At 41.6% G+C, this 19482-nt stretch overlaps 1 protein-coding gene across 2 annotated transcripts; it reads right to left on the bottom strand.

Moving 5' to 3' along the window:
• Positions 1-1257: 1257 nt before the first annotated feature.
• On the bottom strand, positions 1258-18157 carry NUDT4 (nudix hydrolase 4). Of its 2 annotated transcripts, none has more exons than XM_060025355.2 (5): positions 17654-18157; positions 7734-7844; positions 6899-6943; positions 4939-5026; positions 1258-4646 (listed from the first exon to the last, which is right to left on the bottom strand). In XM_060025355.2, the coding sequence occupies exons 1-5, from the start codon at positions 17750-17752 to the stop codon at positions 4444-4446; spliced, it is 546 nt and encodes a 181-aa protein (XP_059881338.1). In that variant the 5' UTR covers positions 17753-18157; the 3' UTR covers positions 1258-4443. The 2 variants fall into 2 exon arrangements, with proteins under 2 accessions (XP_059881338.1, XP_059881339.1); XM_060025356.2 differs by having other exon boundaries at positions 4939-5023.
• Between the last annotated feature and the right edge of the window lie 1325 nt (positions 18158-19482).

Here is a 19482-nt window from a genome sequence, read left to right as displayed (position 1 = left end):
AGGAATGAATTTGAGTAAAAATTGAGAAAAGCAGTTAAGAATTACTGCTTTTATTATGCTATTATAATGTCTGGCACTGGTGTTTAATTAGAACCAGGAAATGGGATGTCCAGAGGGTAGTATTCCACATATTGGGAAGAGTAACTTTTGGGATAATTAGTTGAAATCGCATCAAAGTAGAGGAATTTAAGACTAGCTTCTGGGGACTTCCCTGGTGGTGCAGTGGTTAAGAATCCGCCTGCCAACTCAGGAGACACAGGTTCGACCCCTGGTCCAGGAAGATCCCACATGCAGCGCAGCAACTAAGCCCATGCGCCACAACTACTGAAGCCCACACGCCTAGAGCCTGTGCTCACAAGAGGAGCCACCGCAGTGAGAAGCCCGTGCACTGCAATGAAGAGTAGCTTCTGCCTGCCACAGCTAGAGAAAGCCCGTGCACGGCAATGAAGACCCAACCCAGTCAAAAAAAAAAAAAAAAAGCTAGTTTCAGAGTAAATTAGGGTCTTTGACATAATGCAATGCCAAGCTGGCCCTTAGAAGCCTTCTCATCTTACTGCTAGAATTTAGCCAATGGCACTAGTCAGGAAGGTATTAAAAATGAGAGAAAGTAGCACCAGGGATGAGATCACTTTTCAACCTTTGTTCTACAATTCCATATAAAAATGTATGTATAAAAGTATTTGATGGGGATCACATTTTTATATAAAATTTTGCTTTTGAAGATGGTACCTGTATGTCTTAAAAAATAGATCTAACACGTTGAAAGACATTTTCTGATGTATAAATAATTATCACTCATCTCTACTTCACTAGAATATAAGATCCTTGAGGGTACAAACCTGTTCTGTAGCTCTAATGCTAGGCATAAAGAAGGTGCTGATTACTGTGCAGCTAATGGTAAACAGTTGCATTAAGAATTTATGAAACAAGGTATTGGATGGAAACTTCGAGACAATCAGCTACACAGCAACGTTCCAGCTGTCACAAATCCATTACAAATCATACTTCGATAAATACTCAACTAGTGTTTAGTCTGTGTAAGAGATATGTAGAGAATTCTTGTATTCCAACATGAAGACAGTAGAAAATGCCAAGTTTTCTCTTTTCCTCCAATTTAACAATCCTAATCAAAAACCAAATGAGATTTGAGTAGAACTTTTATGTGAGGATTCTAAAGCTCATCTTAGGTAAATAATATTTTGGGTAAATATAATGGCCTCACCAGTCACCCTTTTAAAACAGAGCTGTAATAATTAATATGGGGACATCCCAGGTGGTCCAGTGGTTAAGACTCCACACTCCCAATGCAGGGGGCCCGGGTTTGATGCCTGGTCAGGGAACTAGAGCCCGAGTCCAGCAACTAAAGATCCTGCAGGTGGCAACGAAGATACTGAGTACCGCAACTAAGACCCAGCGCAACCAAAATAAATATAAAAAAAAAAAAATGTGATGGTAGTGTAGAAAGTGTCTGCAACATATTACAGCAAAATACTCACAGAATAAGCCAAGAGCCCTTGAAAATTGTTAAAATAATTATAACACAAACCCCATTAGGAAAGGGGACTAGCAATAAATAAGACAACCACAGTGGCATGACTGGTGTCCAATAAGATGGAAAAAACATACATTAGGAGCGTAATGGCAACACCTTACTGGTGAGCTGTTCCTTTTAACTCAGTTCCACTAGTAAGGATCATAAAAGGGAAGTGTATAAATGAACTACTACTAAGAGATAATTATATGGCCACCCATGGGAAAACAGTAAAGTTGTTACTGTAGAATGCCAGACAAGTTTTCACTTGGACAGTGTTAAGATATGTTAAAAAAAAAATTCATTCCCATTTTTTATTTGATGTTTCCAAATATAAAAAAAGTCAAGATTCTTACACCAATTATCTCAAATGAGACCATGCAAAGCAATTTAAAGTGTATACAACAATCATTCCCCCTTCAGTTTTGCTGCTTTATACAACTGTATGATCAACAGAAAATTGAATGGCATGTGCCTGGTTGGAAAATTTCACCGGTTTACAAACAAACAAACGAACAAACAAAAACCCAACAACACACATGCAAGATAGCTGCTACTTTGTGTCTGCGAATCAACTTACAAACTTTTTAAAATTTAGGAGCCACACGGAACTGAAAATTTTAGCTGCCCAATTTTATCCAACTACCCCACAGAAAGCACAAATGACAGTCCCAACACTGTAAACTTTTAAGAGTTGAGATAGTAGACAGTATTTGTTATTTATAGTAGATTCAACTGTTGAGTCTGCAAATGTAGGCTTTTTTCTCTTAACAGAAATAAATCTCCTTAGCGCCTTTCCTCTAATTTTGCTAGGCTGGGTTCCAAAAGAATAGTGAAGAACCCTTCATGTGAAATTTAAAGTGTGACGACTGAAATATTCTGATGCATTATACAAATTTTTGCTAGTTGCATAGTAAAGACAGGTAGTTTGCTAAATGGCACTGAAGAAAACCCGACCCAGTGGCACTACTTAGTCCAAATGTTTCTGACCAAAGAAAATTATACAACAATATTTATAGGCTCACTTTTAAGAAATGGCTGACATTAATACTGTACATATTTTACATGTCAAATACATAGTCCAAGGGTTTATAAAATAAGTTCATGCATTATTACTTCTAATATCATATACAAGATACCCAGCCCTCCCCCCCACTCCCAGTACTTCTGACAACATTTCAGGTGTACACAGTCTTATATACAAAAACAATCCAGTTTCTCTGCTGTGTTAAGTATATAATTTAAAGAAACTTCAGAGATCACTGAGGAAAAAACCCTTAGTCCATTGAAGATTGATACAAAGTGTCAATCTGTGGGATTTAAAATGTTTCCTTTTAAAAAAACACCCAGAATACATAACCTCTGTACAAAGAAAAATATAAAAATTCTGGATGATCACGTTTGATCACACTACATAATTTAGAATGAAATAGCAGTGGTTAAAAGTTTTTCTACTTCACTCATTCCTTTGACAGCATTAATTTGTGAACTAATATTTATATTTAGTTCAGCTGCATTTATGGCACAAGATCTCATTTTCAAAACAGTGGCACCAATTTTCCTTAAGTGTAACAGCACTCTATTTTTAGCAGCAATTATATTTTTAAAGGTTAACAATTTATAGAACAAATGTATAACTATGCTTATTTTCTACTTTATATTCCACCAGTTACAATTATTTACAAGAAGCTAACGAATGTCTACATATGGAATCATCTTTCACTTGCCCCACCTCATTTCTGACTTGGTCAGGGAAGTATAGGTGTTTCAGACAAGGTATTTATGTGTTTTAGATGGGATTCTTGGATTTAAGTGAATATAAAGACAAGTGTAAGACAAAGTAATTCTTAATTCAGGTATGTTCCAGTGCCCCAATATTTAGTTATATGATAAATAGTACCTACTAACCAGCTGTAAAAGATGAGATGTTCTAAGGTGCCTTAACAATCTAGGTCTGTAACAGCTGAACAAGAGGCCATTTCACTCAATTGTGATGCAGTCAGCACTGACTGGCATTTAAGGTGGTAACCAGCAAGTTTAACTAAAGAGATGTCACTAAATTAAAAAACTGGAAATATGTTTTTAAAAGCAATTTACATTGAGGGAAATGTGGTTCTCATGTATTCTGTGTAAGGAGAGATTATGGATGAAGGGGATTGGCAATGGAGCATGCTAACTCAAATTCCATGAATACAGTTTTCGTGATGTTATGTACTACATGCATTTTGCTTACTGTACCTGCCCTAACAATCACCAGCTCTACAGAGTTAAACTTTGTGTTAAAGAACTATTGAGTTTTAAGGGAATTGGCCATATCAGGTAGTTAGGGACATAATACCGGTTGTGAAAATTGAGACAAATGAGTTGACAAATTCCCGAAAATAGGGCCATATAGAAATAGTCCAAATCTGGAATCTATGAATCAAAATTGTGATCCTATGAAACAAGTTTTTGGGTTGATGGACTGCTTTAATATCAAGAATTACTGTCATAAATTACCACAACAGAAGGATTTGTTGAATATGTTAATACTGTGAATGAGAAAACAATTTAGGGGAAAAATATACCCACGAATAAGCTGATCTGACAAAAACCACAGACTGACATCAAATGGACAAAAAACTGAAAAAAAAAATGCTGTGAAAATGCCAACCAAAATAATAAGGTTGGTGGGCTGGGGGCACAGTTAAGGCATCTAAAAAAAATTCCACATGGCTTTGGCTTATTAAAATATTTTACACTATTTTTTTTTTTAAAGAAGATTTGAAAGCATCTGAAAAACATGCAGATTGTTTGAAAATCCTGCATGGCAAATTCAGACAGTTTGCAAGCGTCATTCAGATGTTTGCCAAGGATAATAAAGCCTCTGCCCACGAGACTGCACATGGTGGAAGAGGTCCTTCCAATTCTCTCTATCTTACACTAGATGGCAGCCCAGAGGTCTGTGCAGCAGTTACAAACAGGGTGTTATTATCTGGAAGGGAAGGGACTGTGGAATTTCCATTGGTTGGAGAACAACCCAGCTTTAGTTTTTCCAGGTACTCGGCATGTACAGGCTTATGACACTGGAGAACTTTGATGGCATCTTCTACTTTGAACCACTCTCTCTTTCTTCCTAAAAAACAGTATGAAATTGGTTACTAAAAATAAAAAATAATGAGGTCAATTTTAAAAAGCTATACACTATTAACAATGCCCCCTCAACTGTCTCCACAAATAATGACTATGTTTTTGGGAATGGCTTAGACAACAATATATTGGGGAACAATTTTAAGATAATTCAAATTTGGAGATGTATATTGATCTTCTCTAAAAAGTAACCCAAAATAATTTAAGATGAAAACTGAATACACATATGTAGTATTTGAATTAAGAGAATTCAGATAGCAAAAGGAAAGGGAATTTACCTATATTAACAGAATCTTCCCAGTCTTCTAATATTTCAGTGACAGTAAGAACATAAACATATGTTCTGTGCTTTCGGTCTTGGTTCTGCTTGAATGTAAAAAGAAAAGCATTTTAATCTACAAGACCTAGCCATATACACATTTTCGTGTGAAAAATTCAGTGTGGCATACATTAGCATAGTCTATTTGCCAATATAGGCAAGTATACTCAGTCACATAACCCAGCCTAAAAGTGAGTTTATATGAGACAAAATATTTAAAATGGTGAAATTAGCTCCCAATACTAAACTTTTAGCACTTTGATTTCTGTCCATTAGACAATTTTCATGAAGAAAATCTTAAGATTGGAATGGAATCTATATTAAAAGAACTGCATTCCTGTCATCTTTATCCTAGGTCCTATTCCTGTGGGCTAATCCCAACAGTCTTTTGTGACTATGGAAACTGCTTCCTTTAGGACCTCTGTAGAAGAGCAAATAGCCCCAGTTCCTTTAGAACATGCCTCTTAGAGGGTCACAAGATGCATACAGAGCACAGCCCTATTAACCTAGACCAGGGCCTCTCAACCTTGACCATCTACTTCATCACCCAGGATGAAAATTTTTTTTAAGAGACACTGATTCAGTGAGTCTGAGAGGAGGCCTAAGTATTTAAAAGCTTCCAGGTGAACTATGCGCAGCAATGGTTGAGAATAATACCTAGGATAGTCCATTTCTGGAATGTTACATTGATATTTTAGTCCTATATGCCCAAACTCAATTTTTAACCGTATTAAAACTGCTGCCTAGCCTTGTCTCTAGGTTCAAAATTAAACCCAAGTTGGCCTTAAGATGAAGGGGCTCATCTTCATCTTGACTAAAGTTAGCCTTGTTTGCTATAGTCTAAGACTTTAGATAATTGCCCTATTTTTTTTCTACCACAAATCACCTGAGCAATCCACTCATTCAGTGTCTTATGTCTTCGAGAATGAAAGAAAACTCGCAATATGTTTTCCAGTTTAACCAGGAGATGGTGCTATTTAACTGGCTAAAGCAAGTGCTGAATTCTGCAAAATTTTGAATAGTATCTTAAGAACTTTATTCTTAACAATTACTGTATTCTGGAAGTCATCAATTCTATCAAGTGCTGTACAATCAGAATTTTTTCTGAATCCCTGTAAAAGACTTAAAATTAAAATCTGTAAGGACTGTATTTACATAGTCCTACCAGCAGGACTAAACTAACACTTAATCTTGGGGGAAAAAAAGGTCACAATGTGTCTGATATACTATGTATCTAGGTCTGAATTTTGGATGAAAATATATTTGAGAACAGCTTGGGTCTCATGACCTGACCTCATTTCTCCCCACCTTCCACAGAATACCTGTCACTTCCAAATTTCCTCTCCACAAATTCCATTCTGCCTTCAGTCATAACAAATTATACAAGAAAATTCTACGCTTCTAGTATCTAGTCTGTGTATCTGAGTTCTGCATCCTCATGGTGTCCTTTCAGGATACCATGATACCTTTCAGGATACCTTTCAGGATACCATGTCATTATGTATATCACCCAATGTTACATGCTGAAGGCAAAGGGTACATTTCAAGACAGTATCCATGAGAAACGTAAGCCCTTAGGTGATACTGAGGATATCACCTCCTAAAAAGTCTATACCTAAACTGTATACAGTGAACCAAGAGGTAAGTCTGTCTATATCAGCCCCACTGTATTGTCATATAAAACAAATTACCACTGTAATAATGCTGTATAAAATTAATGGTATACGAAAGTTAAGCAGCTTTTACTTCCCTCCCTCCTAATCCTTATGACTTGCTTGCCTACTGATAGTTTTAGAGGAATGTCTAGTTCAGGCTGCTGCCAGAAGTAGGAAATGTCTGGTTCAGGCTGCTGGCCTGTTAGGAAGGAAGAAATCATTAATTCTATCATCAGCAAGATGAGGATTACTTTTGTAACTCACCTCAAATATGCCCAGGAGTCTGCCCAATTTTCCTTTGACTCCAGCCTATTAAAAAAAGATGAAATGTAAAATTTTTACCTCTACATAACAAAATTTATATGCAAGTTATTTTCTTTCTATGTGTTACACTTCCACTGCACAGTCCTGTTCCTTTTACCTAGTACTGTGACATTGGAACTTCAGTGTGTGCCCCATTCAAACCCATACTGCAAAATAACAAACTGGCACATGCTGTCTCCTAGAGGATGCTCATCCCTTAAGACCCGTCTCTAGGAAACCTTTCCAATTATGCACCAACACCCAATGAGAGCCTTACCATTCACTTCTCATTTATGCCCTAAATGCTGTTCAAGTTTTTATGGCACTTGATCTATGCTGTTTTGCCCCTGGGTAACAGCAAGTTCTATCTCTCATCAGGTGTGAGAAGACAGGCAGGCCAAGTGTGCTTCTGTGCACGTGTGTGCCCTTATTTTACTGAACTTTAAGAATAAGCCAGTAAAATAAAAGCAACTGGCTTTTTTATTCATTTGAAAAGGAATTGTAGCATATGAGGAATGTCTCTGTGCATTTTTGCTCAGTTAATACAAACCTTGCTCTGGGGCAAGGCCATAATGTTATATGTTGATCACCTATCAGACTTACTGTCTATTTTTACCAGGTAGAAAAAAAAATCTTCTTAGCAAAGCACTAGCTGTAGTCACATGCTTTAAAATGTTGAATTAGACAACCAAACAGCACCTGTGGGATCTGCCTGTCTTCTTGCCTTCTCCCCGGTGTACGCAGCAAAGTGCCTTGTTTGTGAATCTCACCCAGAACGTGCTACTCTTCATCTTACCTCTTCATAAACCTCCCTCACGGCAGCACCGCCAGGCTCCTCCTCGGGCTCCATTCCTCCTCCTGGGACAATCCATTGATCTGGGTACCGACTGCTGCTCACCAACAGCACCTGCAAGATCGACCATAATTGTAAACCCCAGCCCCAGAAGCACATTCACATTCATTTCCCCATGCTACAACAGCAGAATTGGGCAATTGCAACAGAAACGGTATGACCCACAAAGCCTAAAACACTGTTTGGCCTTTACAGGAAACTCTGCAAATCTGGGTCAAGAACAGCATTAAGATTGAAATGTGCACACACTTAAAAACAAACAAACAAAAACAAACACTATTATCACAGAGTAGTATCCTATTAGTTCACTTTTTAATGGTATCTGAAACAGGAAATATATATTCATCCTATAAGTGAAAATTTGTGTGCCAGGTTAGGTTAGAATTCACCGAAGTTGGGGGGGTGGAGAAAGGCTATGATAAATAACCAAATAATGTTCATGAAGGTAACATCTTGACCAACTTGAACAAAAATGTCTGCAAAATTACCTTAGTATATTGCCTTCAAGTAAACGCAAAGAATTCTCACCAGAAATCAATCAACTGAGGGCAAAGCTTGATCCTCAATGCAGGTTCTGGTTTTCTGACACTGTGCCAGCTGTCTGCCCAGCTTCCTCCCTACTGCCAGAGGAACGGATGGCCCTCAGGAGTTCACAGCCAGCCCAGAATTCACCTACTTGAGTAAGTTGCCAGAACTCAACCTTCCCCAAATGGAAAGTTCCAGGCTGACAGTAGTAGTTTAGCAAGTCCCACACCTTTCCCCCAAACCTCTAAAACAGGGTTGGAAGATGAGGGAACACCTGTCCAGGTGCACAATCCCCCTCAACTTGAAAAAAGCAGCACACCTTTGCCTATGGACACACCATCACCACAGAGCAGTGGATCAACTAATGCTCCAGTGATCTGAGCTCCGTTTCTCTCATTCTCGATCTGGATAGGACTCTACTGCTCCTACCAGCATCACTCCTCCAAGTATATAACTGGCAGAACAGTGGCAAGTCCAGAGAAAGCACTGTAAATTAACCCAACAGTTGACAAAGCCTTAGCTAAAGTACTAATGGCTGACACTGAGGGAACCACCAAGTCCAAATATAGCAATTTTGGTAAAGTAAAATGTAAGACAGCCTTAAATTTAAGCTTTCTTAAGTATTAGCAAATAGGGCTTATGTATCAAAATTAGAAACTAAAGAGCCAGAGTAAACAAATCTAGCAAGAACTAGAAAGCACAGGTTTCAACTTGAAGATGTTTATAACTCTACTGATCATAAAGAAGATGTGTTTCATTTCTTGATGCACATGGTGATGGGTACCAGTGTCGTCCTCTGTAAAAAGAAGTAACTATCCTTTCAAGACTGTTGAGTGTTAGTATTAAATACCTTAGATCCTAGACTAAATACTCACTGTTGGCCATTACTAGCTCTTCTGCTTTCCCACCAATTGAGTTGAATTAGCCTATCAAGACAAGCTTGTTGGGATGTCCCTGGTTGCACAGTGGTTAAGAATCCACTTGCCAATGCAAGGGACACAGATTTGATCCCAGTACAGGAAGATCCCACATACCGCGGAGCAACTAAGCCCGTGTGCCACAAATACTGAGCCTGCGCTCTAGAGGCCGCGAGCCATAACTACTGGGCCCGCAAGCCACAGCTACTGAAGCCCGTGCGCCTAGAGCCCATGCTCTGCAACAAGAGAAGCCACTGCAATGAGAAGCCAGCACACAGCAACAAAGAGTAACTTCTGCTCTCCACAACTAGAGAAAGCCTGAGCACAACAAAGACCCAACCCAGCAAAAAATAAATAAATTAAAAAAAAAAAGATAAGCTTGCTTCCCAAATTTTGCCAGTTGTACTTGTTTTTATAATTACTGACAGTTAATGATAAATGACAGCAAGAAGGAATTACCAAAAATGGGTCTGCAAAGATTCATTAAAAATGTGTTATTAAAAATTGCTATCAAGGACTTCCCTAGTGACGCAGTGGTTAAGAATCTGCCTGCCAATGCAGGGGACACGGGTTCGAGCCCTGGTTTGGGAAGGTCCTACATGCTGCGGAGCAACAACTACTGAGCCCATGTGCCACAACTACTGAAGCCCGCGAGCCTCAACTTCTGAGCCCACGAGCCACAACCACTGAGCCCATGTGCTGCAACTACTGAAGCCTGCACACCTAGAGCCCATGCTCCGCAAGAGAAGCTACCACAACGAGAAGCCCGCACACAGCATGCAGAGTAGCCCTTGCTTGCTGAAACTAGAGAAAGCCCGCATGCAGCAACGAAGACCCAACACAGCCAAAAATAAATAATAAAAAAATAAATTTTAAAAAATTGCTATCAAATTAAGTATGGATGAGATACTAAAAAAAGACTACAAGAAGGAAATTTTAAAAATCCAGAAAGTTAAAATTCTACTCTGTACAAAGCGAACTGCAAATCAGATTTCACCTTTGTATTTTATTCAAAAACGAGACTTGCCAAGAATCTACGGTATTCAAAGACTCTGACCCTATTATCAAGACTGGCAAATGAATGTAAGTTTTTAAGTTAAAACAAAAATGTTTAAGGCACCAAAGTGTTATATCTTACATCAAGGGAGAAGTAAATGGTAACCACCAGTCCTGACCACAGAGTTGGAAGCCTCTTTTCCTGGTTACTAGGTGTGAGTTAGGGATAATCTGGTTTCTATTATCCAAACAAAATTCTTACTACACAATGCTATGCTCTCTAAGCAACCTCCTTGATTACCTTCATAATGGAACAGGACAGTGCAGGTGGCTAGCCACCAGAAAAGTACATCTTCATTTAGTAAATAGGGAGTTTCAAAACCATCAATATTTATAATGTTTGAGTTCTGAAAAAATGAAATTCAGTGTCATATATCTAGGTCAATGACTATTATGTTCCTATTTGACCAAGACAGTCTTTAAGAACTAAATTACATAAGGTTAATAATGTTGAAAAACAATTAGTACAGTCTGTGCCTGGTTTTGAACTAACACTTAAGCTTCCGATTTAAAACCAAATCTTTATCTACAGGATATCACTATCATATGACTAAGCTTTTCTTCCAAATGATTTAGCTGAAATCAAGAACTTATGATGCTGCAAGAGTCTCTTGACATTCCAAAGTGATTAAATTTGATTAAACCATTAACTTCAAATGTATCTTTTAAAAAAATGGTCAATTTAAAATGAGTAATACCTAAGGTATACCAACTAAATGTTTAGATGATCAGCATCTAAACAACTAACTTAAGAGATCTGATAACGAGCCTTTGGTGATGGTACAGATTTGGAAACCAGTATGTTATTAAGTACTTGCCTACTCATCCTGAGTACTTTATTTGGAGTTCAAATGAGGTCAAGGCTACATGGGGGGTGGGGGGGGGAAGGAGGATGGTGATTAAGAAAGAGCAAGAGGGCTTCCCTGGTGGCACAGCAGTTGAGAGTCCACCTGCCGATGCAAGGGACACGGGTTCGTGCCCCGGTCAGGGAAGATCCCACATGCCGCGGAGCGGCTGGGCCCGTGAGCCATGGCCGCTGAGCCTGCGCGTCCGGAGCCTGTGCTCCACAACGCGAGAGGCCACAACAGTGAGAGGCCCGCGTACAGAAAAAAAAAAAAAAAAAAGAGCAAGAACTGAGGGATATATTCCATAGACAAGAATAAACAGAATTATGGCAGAGGTCTGCCAGGGTAGAAGAAACAAATCTGAACACCATAAGCAGAAACAAGGACAATTAAAACCCCTTCTACACATTGGAAGAATCAAAACCTATAGAACCATATCACAAAGCATTATTATGCAATATCTCCCTCTCACCCCCTGCAAAGCCATCTAAACATTCTATAACATCCCCAATGTAGTAGATCTATAATGTAGCTTTAGCAATGCTAACTAATGCTCTAAGAATGGTGTTACTAAAAACAAACAAAAACTTCTAGAGAAAAGGGTTCTCAGACTATCCACTTCCATCTATACTTTGTCTCAAAATAATGCTTATCACAATTTTAAATTCTATGGTTGCATTAACTTTTACAAACTTCTTTCTTCCCTCAGACTTCCAAAAAGGATCCATAATTTTACAGGCTCCAAAAATCCCAGGTTGCCTCTTAGACGTCTGTGATGCAAAATCTGAGAGAAAGTGGTGAAATTTGCTGGAGGTTAAAACAATCTACACTGTAAGGAAGTGAGAGAGAGTGAAGGGAGTGGGGATAAGGTGTAAAAGACAAAAGGGATGAGGGTACAGAGCAGTTGCTATGAAGTAAGTCTACTGATATTTGCCACTAAACATATATATGGATATGAATATATTTATACTTATATATTACCGTTATTTATTAAGGAAATGACCAATGCTTTAAAAAAAAAGAACAGTATTACTGAAGTAACAAAAGATAGGTTACAAAAGCTTATTCAGTAAGAGGATACATCAACAGCTGACAGATCCATACATGGTCATTCACAGGTTTTAAATTCCGTTTCAACTACTTTTCTAGGCATATAAGATTTTATGCACCCAACAAGTTGACAGTCTGTCACATTAGTGACAAGATGACAAAGATGAAAGTAGACATTTTAACCTTCCAGATAAGCCAAAGCTGAGACCAAAGGAAAGATTTATAAAAAGGAGGCTAGTCCACCCACCAAGTTGCAGTGCTGGACTTGAATCACACTCAAACCCCAAAGCCAATGGCATTAGAGTGGTGAAAAGTGAAGACACTTCTTCCCCTGATTCAACCTGACCACCTTCATATCAGCATTCCTCCTACTGCACTATCAGACCTTATCCCTCTTCATGTACTGGGCAATTTATCAGAATAAAACACTATTCACCTGGCATTGTTGAGAAGTCATTTCTCACATTTGTCTTTTTCTTAGATACCTAATGTTTTAAGATTTGGAACAGAAGTATTCTTCACTTTTAGTAGCAACAGTATAGTCATAGTGGTCCACTTGGAACCAGTCCTGAGTCTTGCTGGACAAAGCTTTGTCTGTGAATTGGAATAACCTATAATATAGATTCTATACCCTATATTGCCCAAGTCCTCCTCACTGGGGATGCGTAAAAGCGTGTAACCTAGAAAACGCTGTTCAATGTCTATATAATGCAGTCATGCCCTCAGAGGCTGGAGGTACATGGGATTGTTAGTTCCCTACACCCAAATTGCCCTTCGTGTTTCAGCTTTTACCCTTAGAACCGCTCTGGGTCATGGCCCCCTGCGGCGAACAACTAGTCACTACAAACTACCGCTTCTTTCCTAGAAAAAACAAAGCTATCCAGAGAACCCCTCAAGTGATGCCTAAATCTAAGAATGAAGAATTTTATTTTGTGAATTGTAGCTATTTAGAAGCTGTTTTGGGGTTGTTGTTCTTTCTTCCCACATTATCATGAATAAGGATAGCATGAATGGTTAAAACAAGTTCTACCGTACTTAACTGTTTCATAGGCATTTAGCCAAAATTAGGCCCGCAGCATATTAGGAACACCTACTACACACATACACATTTTAAAAGATAGTAAGTTACAAAAATAGTTATTATATCCACTAACCACTACCAACTGCTATTACTAAGCAAACTAGTACTACTTTTTTGGGCTATAGAGGCAGAGTGCTATAAGGAGATCAGAAATAACAGTGCATTGTGTTGAAAATGTGTTTAACCCAAATTAGATTATATGGATTGGTAGATAATGGTAAGTTGGGTTGACCATGACTTTTTCTCCTAGCATGTTAATGTTCTGAAGTGCTGAGGTAAACTTTTACAAAAGCAGAGAATGCCTTGGCGCTAAACCAAAATCACAAGAATAAAACCAGAGGTGAATCGTACAGAAGTGCCTTCCCTTGAAGGAAGTGGCTGGCTGAGTAGGCGAAGTAGCCCTTCTCTAGGTCTGGGAGAGCTGCGGGCACGGATGAAGAGGGCTGGTGACATTTTCCTGGATTTAGAAAAGGCTACCTTTGGATAGTTAATTCTGATGAAAGTGGTTTCCATTTGAAGCATCTTCAAGGACTTAAATCTCTGAGGAAGTAAGAGTCCCAGAATATATGTCTGAAAAGGATTGTTGATCCTAGGGGTTAAAATACTAGTAGGGAGAAGTATTAATATTAGTTTTTGTTTATGAGAGCTCTGGTTTTAGAGTTCCGTAGGCTTTGAGACTCTACTCTTCCCAGCAAGTCTTAGTTTTAGTGCATGATTTTGTAGAATGCAGACATTTTGGAAACATACATTCTGCATTGAGATTCTACTATCTGTAGAATGCAGCCCCTGGCTCAGGGAGCTTAAAAATTAATTGGGGGCTTCCATGGTGGCGCAGTGGTTGAGAGTCCGCCTGCCGATGCAGGGGACACGGGTTCGTGCCCTGGTCCGGGAAGATCCCACATGCTGCGGAGCGGCTGGGCCCGTGAGCCATGGCCGCTGAGCCTGCGCGTCCGGAGCCTGTGCTCCGCAACGGGAGAGGCCACAACAGTGAGAGGCCCGCGTACCACAAAAAAAAAAAAAAAAAAAAAAGTTAATTGGAACAAAAAGTCCAAATGGAAGTTCTTAAGACTCTTTGTCTATGTTTCCCACTTGCAACTGTGCCTGGATTCCATCCAGGATCAAGTCATTTCTATTTCTCTCTTTAGAATTCTAGCCTATTTTGCTGCCAGATCATTCTCAAACTTGAATACATCTAAAATCAAAATATTCCTTGTCCAAAAGTAAGAGTTCCTTTCTCGCCTAGCAACTCCTTAACCTTACATTTAAGGTGCTCATTGTTTTTCAGCCATTATTTGTTCTATGCTATCCTAAGCTGCAGCTTAACTAGACCACAGCCCCAAGTCTTACTGTTTGTGAGGCTTGGTTCTTCCTTTCCCACTCACTGAAATCCAACTCCAAATGACTTACGTTGAATCTTAACCCTGGAGTACCTGATGGTACTTTTAACCTTATTTTATTTCATTTTTATCAGTTATTTGTCTAACCTCCTGCTGTACAGCATGTTCCTTACCAGGTGACACTTTTCATCTTTGCATCCCTGTTCCAACTATCATATCTGCAAATATGTTCAATGGAATCCATTTCGGGTTACCTTTTGTGAATGTATTGTCCACTTTCACTGCACAAGCAGAGTATCCCAGCTACTCTATGGAACACTTACTTGTTGCCTTGACTGGAAGCCCAACTGTCAAAAGTAAGGGTGGTTCCCCACAGAAATAACTAGCTGGAGAGAGGATCAAGTGAATATGAGATTTAGAAATAAAGGGGCTCAAAATGATCTGCCAGCTTCTGTGACCTCGAGACAAGTTACTTCTGCTGCCTAATTTCTTCCTATACAAATGCTAATGCTTATTATTTAGCTCACAGGGCAGAAAGAGATACAATGGGAAAGTACATAAAACCACACCCAAAAGAATAAAGACTCCTGCTGTTAGAACATCTTTCCTTCCTACAATAACCTATTCTAAAGTAAGGTCTACTGAGACCCCCTTCAGTACAGACAGCCAGACTAGAATACTGCATAGCTTTTGAGGGTCAAACGGCAATTACTATTTTATTTCAACTTACATTCTATAAACACAACTACAGAAATGAAGATCTTGAAGATCTAAACCAGACATTAAAGAGCATATTCTCTAACAAACCGATTCACTTGGTCTCACAACCTCCAGGTTGTCAAAGTTTTATGCAATGAACTTATCCACTAAATTCTCCAAATCTTGCTCTTTACTTCATTTTATAATGGCACTGGTCTCTTGAGTCGACCAGAGGCTAGGAATTTAGCATTTATTACAGTAGAAACAATTTCAAAGCACAAAAACAACTCATTTATTTGCTAAGGTTAACTTCTGAAGCTCTCCTCAGACTTTGCCTTACCATTCACACAATACAGATCATTTCAATTTCCTCCCATTTCCCATATCTTCCCCTGGGAACTTTTGTTTTTACAAAGCCTGAATTCCAAGTTCACGTTATGGCAAGACTTCAAAGTCACTACTTTCGCAAAGTCTTCCAAGCTCAGCCTCACAAAATCTCACTCATTCAAGCAAATCTCCGTGTGCCCAGTCGCTAGGGACTGAGCCCTGTGTTAAGAGCCCAGCATCAGGAGTAAGGACCCGATGCTGAATTCCGACTCTACCACTTCCTAATTACGTCATTTTGGGCAAAGTACTTATGCTCTGCAACTGTCTCCTCACCTATAAACCTGCACTAAGAGGATTAAATGTAACAAACTTAAAGGTCTTCAGGCAGTGCCCAGCACCTAGTAAGCACCCAACTAAGAAAATAATTACACAATAGGGAGCCAATCAGGTAAGATTCTTGACCTATCTTGATCACTTCTGGCTACTGTATTATTTTATATTCAAAGTTTGCCTTGTCCTAACATGGTCCTTCCCTCAAGGACCTTCTAATCTTTTTAACAGAATGCACTTAAAGCTTGTTGACTTTGTAAATGCTAAAAACCTTTCCCTCTCTACTTTCTGGCTCTCCTAAATAGGCCCAGTTCAAAGACACCAATTTCCCTTGAAAACTCTTCTGGAATTTAAGTTTAACCACTTAGAGACCCCCAACTGAGCACCGGATCAGCACTAAAGGGCTTGGTTTCTTTTCAAAAAATAAAGGCAAGACAAGAGTTTGAAGAGCACCATTCTGAGGCACTTTGATCTTTGTTAGCATAGTAAGAACAACTAAGCCACTGAGAGTACGCTATGTCATACTCACCCTAACTACAGGGACTGGCAATAAGGAAGCCATTAAATTCCCGTCTCCAGCTTTAGCCTGTAATTTTATTGGACATAATTGGTTATGGAAGTAGAACTCAGAATGTTAATGCTTTCCCTGTCTAACTATTTTAGAAGTGGCAATGCTGAAAGATTTTCATCGGCTACCAATCGACTATTATTGCTCTATGGAAATTTAAAGCAGTGAACCATTTTTAAATTAAATAAATGTAACAAATAAATAAAAACTGTTCTCCAGGAAAACCTCAACGGCCTCACTATCAACCCAATGCTGATGGGTGAATTACAGAAGACTGACTGCTGCTTCCTTTTAGAAAAAGACTGCTTCTCTCCAGACGTCAAGCCAAACATAGCAAAGCAGCTCTGATAAATATGCAGAGAGCTAGAGATTACTGTCTGAAAATGGCAACTTTGCCCAACTCTAGTCCATCTTCTCCCTTCTGGTGTGACTCCACATTTTTCACTACCCATCATTCTATAGCCAGAAAACTTTCCAAGAGTAGGCCTTGTTTAAAAAAAAAAATCAAGTATAAATATGCCAAGTGCTTGGAAGTTAAAGGATCCACTTGAAAGTGGAAATGACAAAACTAGATCGAATGAGTTTTTATTTTAAAGCACGGGGACTGGATATTCCATAATCATGCCTACATTTATCTGAAACCGCAAACTGCTGTAACGGGAGGAAAATGTAACAGAGGCAGAAGGGCTTGGGCTGCAACACTCACGCCATGGCTACCCTCTCTGTTACAACTCAAGGTTTTATCTTGCTCCACGCTCAGTTCGCAGGTTAAAGTGGTAACTCCCCCTAGGCGGGACCTAGACGGCCCGGGACCTTTTCGGGTGCCAGGAGGCGTCTCGGCCTCCTGTCCTAACCACGACCCAGTGGGAGAGCATAGGGCTGGGCGAGCCCCTTTGTTTCCACAATCAACCCAGAGAAAGGAAGGAAGGAGGGAGGGAGGGCGGGAGAGAAGGAGGGAGTGGGCGAATCCCTTCCAGCCCTGGGGCCAGACGGAGGGTCGGCTGGGAAGGGGATGCAGAAAGGGAAGGGCAAGGGCAAGGACCCTCCTACTCCGGCCAGCCCGAACACCCACCCCAACCCCGCCCCGGCGCCCCCGAGGAGGGCACCGAGCGCGCCGACCGCCCTCACCTCGTCCTCCTGCTCGCTCCGGAAGCACAGGCACGCAGCCCGCTTCTTGAAGCCCTCGCGGTCATAGGTCCGCGTCTGGTTGGGCTTGAACTTCATCATAGAGGCGGGCTCTTGCTGCCGCTGCTGCTCCGGCCGCCGCCGCGGGGGCCTGGCCGCCGCCACCCGGCCGGGGAGTGGGGGCGAGGGCGAGTCGGGGAGCAAGAAGGCGAGGCGGCGGCGCGGCGAAGGGCAGCGAGGCCGGGTCAGTCCCGGAGCCGGCGGCCGTTCCGACGCGGTGCAGGGCGCGAGCGCCGGTCACTGGAGCCCGGGTGCCGGGGAGGAAGCGCCGCCTCTTCCCGGGCGTCCGCCGCTCTCCATGGAGCCCGCCGCCCGCTCGCCTCCGCTCTCTCCTGCTGCTGCAGCCGCCGCCACCGCCGCAGCCGCCGCCGGAGAAAGAGCGAGGCTCGATGATCGCGCCACGAGGAGACAGCGGCAAGAACCGGCGCCGACTGGGCAGCAGCGCCGCGGCAGCTTCGCACCGCCCCCTCCGCTTTATTTAAGGGGACCGCGCACGCCCCGCCCCCAGGCGCGCCGCCAGGCGCGCCGCCCTGCGCGCGCCTCCGCGCCTGCGTGCCGAGACCGCTGAGGTGGGGGAGGGGCGGCGGGGACGGGGCTTCGGCCTTCAGGCTGCTCGATTTCGGCGGGGTCGGAGGGCTAGAGCTCCAACTCGGCGTGGGAGGACCGGGATCCAAAATGCCAGCGAAGGGACGGAAGCAAAGACCCTTACCTCCCTGTTTATAAATCCCGTTATTTTCCCCGTGAGGGTCTTAAATAGCCTCTCCGTGAGAGGGGGTCTAACCACATACCTCCTCAGAAAAGTCGCTCCCTGGTCAGAAAATGCCTGGCGGCGTCGCCGCGATGGCAGTCTCCGCAGTGACTGTGTACACGTCCAGAGAGCGCCCGTCAAGTGCGGGGACAGAAGACAGTGGAGACCTGGAAAGGTGAAGACGTTGATTAAGAGGTTTTACTGTTTTTGTTTTGCAGGGGAAGGGAGAAGGCAGATTTCCTTTTTGTTTTTCAGTCTTTAGTTGGGGGGTAGCGTCGCTTATATTCCCTCAAGAGTCAACTCAAGCTTAAACGTTTGTTTGAAGCCCTGGGTAACGTCTCTCACTTTGTCCCACCCTCCAGAATGCATTCATTAATGCCGGCAATGGCTAATATCTCCTAAGTGTATCTCGTGCTGAGTTAACAGGCACAGCCAGGTGCTGGGGGCACAACGCTAAATAGAGTGGAATGTCTGCTCTCTAGGGGCGTACAGTCTCTCGGGGACTTGGGACAAACAACTCTTACGTTTTCAGGCAAGCGCCAAGATGGGAGCCAGGAGGCCTGTCTTAGTGTTAAGGAAGGTTTTGGTAAGGAAGCTCAGGGGAGCCCCTCACCCCCTCCATCCTGTCCTGCCCACAGAGCCCGGGCCGCTTAGGTCCAGCCCCACTTGACAGTTAAGTCTTCATTCCTGGAGGGCCTACTGAGTGCCAGGCGCTGGCATCTAAAACCAGCCCCTGCCGTGCCAGGAACGTAGGCACCTGAGAGCAGACAGTCAATCACACAAGTACATGTAAAACTACAAATGTGACAAGGTCTCAGGTGGTAGAGGGTTTAATGGAGAGATTTGACCAGTTCTGCAAGTCAGAGAAGGCAGCAGGGCAGGAGCTGAGGTTGAAGGAGGAGCTAAGTAGACTGGGAGCCTGGTGCAGTTTTAAGGCTGGGAGAACTGGGACTTACGCAAAGTCCAGAGGGGGAGGGAGTGAGGAGAGTTTGTAGAAATGAAAGAAAAAGGCCAGTGTGCCTGC

The sequence above is a fragment of the Delphinus delphis genome, chromosome 11 (assembly GCF_949987515.2).
Source record: "Delphinus delphis chromosome 11, mDelDel1.2, whole genome shotgun sequence".
NCBI lineage: Eukaryota > Metazoa > Chordata > Mammalia > Artiodactyla > Delphinidae > Delphinus > Delphinus delphis.
Note: the sequence above shows the minus strand (reverse complement) of the source record. Positions and strands in the feature narration are given on the sequence as shown.

Coding starts and splice junctions, on each gene's coding strand:
- NUDT4 (XM_060025355.2), bottom strand. CDS start 17,752: ATGATGAAGTTCAAGCCCAACCAGACGCGGACCTATGACCGCGAGGGC. Junction 5,027..6,898: donor GACTCCTGGGCATATTTGAG/GTGAGTTACAAA, acceptor TTTACATTCAAG/CAGAACCAAGACCGAAAGCA. Junction 4,647..4,938: donor GGAAGATTCTGTTAATATAG/GTAAATTCCCTT, acceptor ACTGTTTTTTAG/GAAGAAAGAGAGAGTGGTTC.